The following is a 7,759-nucleotide window of genomic DNA, read 5'->3' as shown; positions in this document are numbered from 1 at the left end:
CAGATTTTCGTCGTCCCAGCCAACTATCACGCCACAGAGGTCGTTCCATTAAATCTGCAAAGAGATGCATTTAACACACATGGTGGCTGGGGAATTCTGGGAGCTGAAGTCTACCCATCTTCGAGTTGCCAAGTTTGGAAAACACTGATTTAACACTAGCAGGATATGGATACATTTTGCGTTTAGTTTCCGGAAGCTTATGCCCTCCTTCTTCAAGCTGTTGCCCTCCCAATACCGCGGGCTGCAAGAGTGTGCGAAGGAAGAAGAGTTCAGCATCTGCTGCCGCAGTTCTCTTCTGTTGGTACTTAGGAAAAAGCCAGGATCCCGGTGTTAGAAGGTTGGGAAATTTAGACATTTTTAGATATTTAGACATTTAGATGTTTAAACATTTACCTTTACCTGCTTGTATAACGTGAAGTAAAAGCAGGCCCAGCAATATGCCAATATTCCCTTTCCTGTTGGTATGGTTAACCTCACAGTGATTGGTTTCACTTTAGATTATCAAAAGGTTGCATTCTTGAGGATGTGACCCTCAACACTTTTCAATATCCCAAGGATACGTTAATTGCTCTCATGGTTTGTCTCTTCCTGACTGGAAAGATGGCAATTCCTGTAAGCAGATAAACTGTCTTGACCTGATGGTCTTTTCCTTTCCAGATGAGCCCTCACAAAGAAAGATAAGCGGTCCTGACCTCCTTTCTTAGGGATGTAAATCAGGACAGCGCCTGGTGGACAATCAGAGTGATGGAGGATAGTTTCCATATGGCTGTTGACACTCAAGGTGATAGAAATTAGTTTACATACAGAAAGGAAGAACCTTCATCAGCACCAGAGAGAGGGGTCCTGGGTAAGGGGAGGAGTATGGATCAAGGTAACTGGCTTTGATTGGATCAGAAAGTCATGACATCTTAAACGTGGGTTTGAATGTAACAGAAGGTATATAAGGTACTGTGGGGAGGGGCCCCAGCGCAGCTGCCCACCTAACTGCATGCTGTCCTTGCTTCTGCTCTTGGGTGAAGAATAAACCTCCTAACTTCATGCAATTCGTCAGTGTCTTTACTCCCGGCTCAGAAATGGACCTGGTAAGATAAACCTTTCTTCCAACACCGGGTTCCGCTCCCTCGCATTTCCCAGTACGGGTTTCAAAATGTGTGCATGTTTGGGCCTGCTGGATTAGAGCAGGAGGCTGCTCCCCAGCTGCTTTCCCCTGCTGGCACCTTCCAGGATGTAGGACTACAAGCCCCATCATCCCTAAAGGACCCCTCACTGTGTGAGAGATGGCAGTTGCAGGCTAACGCAGCACGGGGGAAGTGGGGTCGAAACTGACGGCTCGTCGTCGGGGCAGGAGCGTGGAAAGGCGCAGCCTGCATCCAGGTAGTGATGAGAGCAGAGGCAGAAGGGCGGCCCGCCGAGATGCGAGGCAGCTGCTGGGCCCGAGTGAGGCCAAGTGACACTGGGCTACAGCGGTGTTCGTCAAGCTTGGCAACTCGAGGAGGGGTGGGCTTCTGCTCCCAGAATTCCCCAGCCAACATGGGGCATGCCGACTGTGGAATTCTGGGAGTTGAAGTCCACCCCTCTTCAAGTTTGATTTGGACTTCTTGCGGGAATGTGAAATTATGCTGAATGGATTTGATGATTAGAAATAATATGGGTTAACAGAAATAATGGAAGTTATGTTTTAAATTTAGAGTAGGAGTCTGATGTATATTGTTACTTGTATCTGTTGCAAGGAGGGTCGGAAGTCAATTCTTCTTTTCGTTGTTTTTTTCTTTTCTGCACTTTTGATCTTTACTACTTTCCCTTTTTTTACATTTTCTTTTCTTTTTATTCTTTCTCCTACTATTAGCTTTTGTTAATTTTTACTGTCCTTTTTTTAAAAAACATAGTAAAGCTATTATAAAAAAAAAAAAGGTTGCCGAGTTTGGAAAAAGCAGAGCTACAATAACTTTTGCAGTATGCTGCTTCCACGGGGGTTCCCCATTCAGGGTTAAAAAAAAAAAAGCAGCAGCCCAGACGAGGCTCGCCCCTCTCTCCTTTTCCTATCTCTACGGCCAGAACGCGAGGCCCCGCCCGCTGGGCCCTGGGCCCGCTCTGCGCAGGCGCGGGGCGGGGCCGCGCGTGGGGGCGTGGCGCGGCGGGCGGGCCGCGCTGACGTCAGGCGTCAACAAACGGAGTCGGGTCCCCGGAGCCGCCGCCGCCGCCGCGATGACCAAGTACTGCCGGGCGCCGCGCTGCTTCAACTCGGCCGGGCAGCCGCGGCCGGGCCACCGCCGGCTCAGCTTCTACAAGTCAGCCAGCTTCCGGGAAGGACGGGGCGCTTTGGCAGGCAGCGCCGAGCACCGGGGGGGCAGGGGAGCCGGCCCCGCCTTGGACCCGCGCGCCTGGGCGGGGCTTCCCTCCCCGCCGCGATCCCCGGACTACAGCTCCCGGGCGGCACGGCAGGATAGGCTTTGTAGTCCGGCGCTTGGGGGGGCGGACCTCTGTCCTTCCCGTGGTTTGCTTTCAAAGGGGGGCCAACGCACGCGCGTGCGTGGGGGCCAGCCCCCCAGGAAGGGGCAGGAGGCCCCCCGTCTGGCCCTTCTGGGGTCCCGGAGCTGCTCTGATGGGAGGGGCGGAGGTGGGGGGCTTCCAAACGGGCCCCCCGCCCCCCACCAGGACAGGCCTCCAGCGCTGAGCGGGGACGTGGCTCTGGGGCGCCCGGCAGCCCCGCCAACGGGGACTGGCCGCCGGGCTCCGCGTTGGCGCGTCCAGCTTTCCAGCAAGCGACGCTGGAGCACGTGGCGGCTCGTCCCTGGGGGCCTGGGTGGTCCTCAGGCGAAAGGGGCAGCGGCTGGGTGTCCGGTGGCTGCCACCTGCCCGGTGACTGTCAGGAGAGAAATCCAGAAAGGGGGCTCCATGCGGGTCCACGCGCAGCGTCGTGACTTTGGATTTCTCGAGTAACGCCAGGCTGGTTAGCAGCAAGAGGCCCGTGCTTTCAGCAAAATAGATTTTAAGAGTGCCATCCTCCGTGTGTCTGCTCAGGAGTAAGCCTTACTGTGTTGGATAGGGCCTAATTCTATAGCTTTCCAAAAAAAAGAAAAGAAATGGCATAGCTTTGACTGCATGTCCCAGTTGCCATCTTGACTTTTCTGACCACCGTCTGATGCTTTGCAAAGAGTGGAAAGAAGTTCCAGAAAACAAGATGAGAGTGTCAGGAGGGGAACGGGGAATGCGAAGGGCCGGATACGTACTTGTCTCAACCGTGTGTGTTTATGTTTAATTACCTCTAACTAATTCCGATCGTTCCTTTCCGTCTCCCGGCAGGTTTCCCTTGCACAGCCCTGAGCGCCTCCAGCAATGGCTGTCCCAAATGAACCAAGAGAAGTGGGTCCCCACCAAACACGAGCACTTATGCAGTGAGCATTTTGCCCCCTCCTGCTTTGAATACCGGTGGGGAGTTCGCTATCTGAAGCCCGATGCCGTTCCCACCATCTTCCAGAGGTCGGACAGCTCACTGGTGAGGATCCAGTTGCTGGTCTCCCAAGGTGGGGATAGGAACATTGGAATGGAGAGGAAAGAAGAAAACCCGAGTTTCACCTCGTAAAGTTACAGCGCTGTAATAATCTGTAGGCTGAGGGGAGACAGGTTAAGGCAGTGTTGTCCAAACTTGGCCACTCTAAGATGAGTGGACTTCAACTCCCAGAATTCCCCAGTATATACTACTAAAACTCTTGTATCTGTTTGTTTCAGTGTTTCTCAACTTTGGTGAGTTTAAGATGTGTGGACTTCAGCTCCCAAAATTCCCCAGCCAGCCATGCCAGCTGGGGAATTCTGGGAGTTGAAGTCCACTCATCTTAAAGTGGCCAAGTTTGGACAACACTGGGTTAAGGGAAGAAGTGGTGAACTGGCGCTGCTGCCTTCCCGTAAAATATATTTACTAAAGGCAGGGGATGTATGTTCCTGTATTGTATTTATTCTTGTGTGCCTCATTCTGAAACCTGAGGGTAGCTGTTCATATTCACACAATCAAATGCTGGTGACTGTATGCTAGGGACAAGTGTCAGAGAATAAAATTGGCTCACACTATTATTTGGGCCCAGAAAACTAGGCTGTAGACAGAAGTTCAAGTTTCTCTTGGCTTCGAAAAGATAAATATCAGGGTTTTGTGTGTGTGTGCATGTGTGTGTATACACACACACACACACATACTAGACAACGTATAACCTGTTGGGTCATCGTTTCAGAGATGTTTTCTTACCAGGTTCCTCAGTGCCTTCCACAATGGCAGAGCTTCTAAGGTGCCGCCTTCACCGGAAAAGTTCTTAAAAATTCAGGGAGCTATTCAGAGAAGTATCTGCCTTGAAAATAGCCCATGTCATTCATATTGAACTCTATAGCTCAGTCAGCATCAGAAGCTGACCACAGGAACTGTTTTATGACATTTTGTATTATGTCATAAAATGTTTTCTGAGAATTTTTACGTCATATGTTTTACATAGTTTCCCAAATTCCAATCCCACAGGAGTCACGGGTCCCAGATTTTGGGTGCATTCTGTAAGTTAGCCCATTTGAGGTACCTTGGTTCAAAAATTGTTGCCCTATGACACACTGTTTTGCCCAATTGAAGGTTACAAACCAACCAGTGTTTCTCAACCTTGGCGAGTTTAAGATGTGTGGACTTCAGCTCCCAGAATTCCCCAGCCAGCCAGGCTGGCTGGGGAGTTCTGGAAGCTGAAGTCCACACATCTTAAACTCGCCAAAGTTGAGAAACACTGAAACAAATAGATACAGGAGTTTTAGTAGTACAGTATATAGATATGTGGTAGTTGGGAGGTTCAGCCTCCAAAAACAGAAAATTGGTCTGTTTTGGATAGTCACCTGTCCCTCCAGATGTTTTTTTTTTCCTCCCCTCTTTTCCGGGCAATTTATCCTAGTATTTTTGTTGATACGGCTTTGATTTCTCAACCGTCCCCTGCTGGCGGAGGCTGAATATTCCAGCTCCGTCGCATGTTGGACTTAGATCCGGGAATCAACAGCTTTTGTCAGGTGACTTTAAGTGCAGCTTAATTAGCCCTGGAAAGAATCCGGTTGAGAGGCAGGTATGCGCCAAGGGAGGCTGAGAGCCTGTTTTGGATAAAAGGACTGGAATGCGCCAGCCCAACTGCCAAAGCCGTAGATTTCAGACTGCCAGCTCTGAGAGATTAAGAGATCAAAAGGTTCCCAGACTCTCGTCCTCGGTCCCTCAAAATTGTACTAAGGAGACAGGAAGAGTGAATCTGAATAACGATGCCTGGGATAGCCATGATGCTCTTTCAGTGCTCGAGGTAACACTCTTAGCTATTCAGTGATAGTCCTGGAAAAGCGCTGGGAGTTCTCTCGGATCTCTTGGCGGAGTTCATCAAAACGGGCCAGTTCCTCGCTTTTCAGAGCCGTGAAACTCGGGTCCAGATGGAGAGCAGCGAGAGTCTGAATTAAGGCGCCTTCTCTTGGGGCTAGCGCTGTAAGCCATGGCCAGCCTCAGGTGGTGACTGAAACTAGCCAGAACTGGTAAAGAGTGGTGATGGAGCTGGAGAAAGTTTGGGTTTGGCAAAGGCCACTGTGGGTAAAGGGGATTTCCCTGCTCGGTTTTTGCCTCTTGCTCTTGGCCTGATCAGGAATGGGCTTCCCTGCCTGGCTTTTGAGAGGAAGGAATGAGTCGAAGAGGGCCCTCGGTCAGTCCTGCAGGGCTTGGGCTCCTGGTTAAATTGGAGGAGGCAGCGCTACATCGCTGAAGGGCGTCTCTTTTATTTCAGAAGAGGGAGAACCCTGCCCAGCTGGCTCCAAACATGCCCGCCAAGAAGCTCATGCTCGAGTGCAGTGGAGGGAAGGGCATCCCAGCTCCGCAAACCTCAAGCTGCCAGGAGCCCAACGCAGTGGAGACGCTTGCCATAGCCATAGACCCCAGCGTGGCCACCACCCCGGTCTATGTGGAAGCCCAGTCTTCTGCCTCCAGCCTGGACTTCCACGCCCTCTCAGGACCCCTGGTTGGGGCCGTGAACCTGGTTCCTCTGGTCCAAATCGTGGAGCCCCTCAAAGCCGTGACCCTGGCTGTGGCTTCGCCAGCGAGGGCCGTCTCGGGCCAGTCTTTGCAGGAGCCCCTGGAACAACAGGTGGTCGACTTTGTGGCCGCCCTGCCGCCCTCCACCCTAGGAGCCATGCCAAGCTCTTCCATAGGGCTCTCTGGGCAATTTTGTACCGAAGTGGCCTTGCCCTGTGAAGTGGTGGCAGCAGGTGACCAGCCCCCACTACGGGCCGTGGTGGCAGAGCAGGCAGCGGTGGCTGAGCAAGGGGCCCTGGTCATTGAGAATGTCTCCATTGAGCCGTTTCTGGAGGGCGGCCCCTCTGCAGCTGTCCCAGTCCTGAGCGCCTTGCAAGAGTCCACCACTGCTGAGATGGTGGCCTATTTTGAGACCATCCCCACAGCTCCCATCACCGCAGCTGCCTCTTCTGGCGTGACTCCCCCCGAGACCGTGTTGTCCTCGGCCCTCAGCCTGCCCATAGTCTCCACCCTCCCCATCGTTTCCAACCAAGCCTCTCCAGAGGCCTCCTCCTCGACTGAAGAGGTGAAGCTAGACGAGCTGAGCTCCGCTGAATCTTTGGAGGAGCAACTGGAGGAGCATCGGTACCACAAGAACGAGGGGACGACAGCCGAGTTGGTGGAAGTGGTGATGGGGCTCCAGAAGAAGGTGAAGGTGCTCCAGCAGAGGCACCGCCGACACTGTGCCAAACTGGAAGCCATGGAAAGCGTAGTGGAACAGCTCAGGAAGGAGAACTTGGTGTCGGAAGAAAAGCTGAAGCTCCTGGAGATGGTAGGTTGATGGAGTGCTTCCTCCTTCTCGGTAGAGAAACAGGCACAAGGGCATACATTATTTCAAAATCTTGGGGCACAATGAGGTGGCCTCTGGGGGACTAGGGAGAAGATCTTGAATGTAGCACGTCCACCTCGTGTTGCTTTATAAACCCAAGGGGAGGGGTTTTTCCCAAGACAAATTGAATTCCACTCATGGGAGAGAAGGAAAATCCAAAGATCAGAATGAAGGAAGCAAAAGCCACAAGGAGATTGGCCAGAGCCAGAGGCGCAGATGCTTAAACAGTGTCACCTCGGGTGACAAGGCCACCCTGGTGCTGTCTGGACATGGTGGACCCTGCCAGAATTCTATGCGGTTGGCCAAAGGCCAACCACCAGAAGAGGTGCCCAGGGCACCCTAACCCTCTTTCTGTTCTTGCCTCCCCAGGCGTGCCTGCAGTCCAGCACTTTTATGCCAGAGAGTGGTGGCGCAGTTGCCATTATCTGCCAGGACAGAGACCAAGCGTTGGTCTACGCCGTTCCTCAGCTCCCCAGCGAAGGAAATGAAACCATCCTTCACGTAGAAGAGCAGTGACCCAGGACTGAAGGAGGGCAACTGAGGACAAGTCTTTCTGCATCTGGCTGGGCCAAGAGCCCTTCCTGGGAAGGGCGCAGAGCCTGCCCCTTCAGCCCCGAGGAACGCAGGCCCAGCCAAGCGGAGCCTCTGCCGAGTTTGACCGCGTCTCGGTGGCCTTACTGCTGCAGCACCTTATCTTCTGGGAGAGGTTTGGGGGTGTTTTTCTCCCTGTCTGAGATAATTATATATAAAATCATCCTGTTGGGAAATGAACTGGCAGCCATGTGTGCATGTCCTACTCCTTCTCGGGGCCCGAGGTGGCTAATTTGCACTAGCCCTGGCTGGCAATGGCAATGGCAATGGCCATGGTCACGGAT

The 7,759-nt window shown here is 52.7% G+C and overlaps 1 protein-coding gene across 2 annotated transcripts; it reads left to right on the top strand.

Moving 5' to 3' along the window:
- Positions 1 to 2,109: 2,109 nt before the first annotated feature.
- Positions 2,110 to 7,655, top strand: THAP8 (THAP domain containing 8). Of its 2 annotated transcripts, none has more exons than XM_088139743.1 (4): positions 2,110 to 2,213; positions 3,304 to 3,496; positions 5,772 to 6,827; positions 7,254 to 7,655. In XM_088139743.1, exons 1-4 carry the CDS (start codon positions 2,206 to 2,208, stop codon positions 7,398 to 7,400), a joined length of 1,404 nt encoding a protein of 467 aa, XP_087995869.1. In that variant the 5' UTR covers positions 2,110 to 2,205; the 3' UTR covers positions 7,401 to 7,655. The 2 variants fall into 2 exon arrangements, with proteins under 2 accessions (XP_087995869.1, XP_007435206.3); XM_007435144.4 differs by having other exon boundaries at positions 2,132 to 2,288.
- Positions 7,656 to 7,759: the final 104 nt, after the last annotated feature.

This window comes from Python bivittatus, unplaced genomic scaffold, assembly GCF_059951505.1.
Source record: "Python bivittatus isolate LINGU-HERP-01145 unplaced genomic scaffold, Pbiv_v1 ctg000310_np1212, whole genome shotgun sequence".
Taxonomy (NCBI): domain Eukaryota; kingdom Metazoa; phylum Chordata; class Lepidosauria; order Squamata; family Pythonidae; genus Python; species Python bivittatus.
The sequence above is the reverse complement of the archived record's forward strand: the minus strand, read 5'-3'. Positions and strand labels throughout refer to the sequence as shown.

Excerpts from the sequence above, each read along its gene's own strand:
- THAP8 (XM_007435144.4), top strand. The coding sequence starts at position 2,206 with ATGACCAAGTACTGCCGGGCGCCGCGCTGCTTCAACTCGGCCGGGCAG. Across the intron at positions 2,289-3,303 it reads CGCCGGCTCAGCTTCTACAA|GTTTCCCTTGCACAGCCCTG; the intron begins GTCAGCCAGCTT and ends GTCTCCCGGCAG. Across the intron at positions 6,828-7,253 it reads AGCTGAAGCTCCTGGAGATG|GCGTGCCTGCAGTCCAGCAC; the intron begins GTAGGTTGATGG and ends TTGCCTCCCCAG.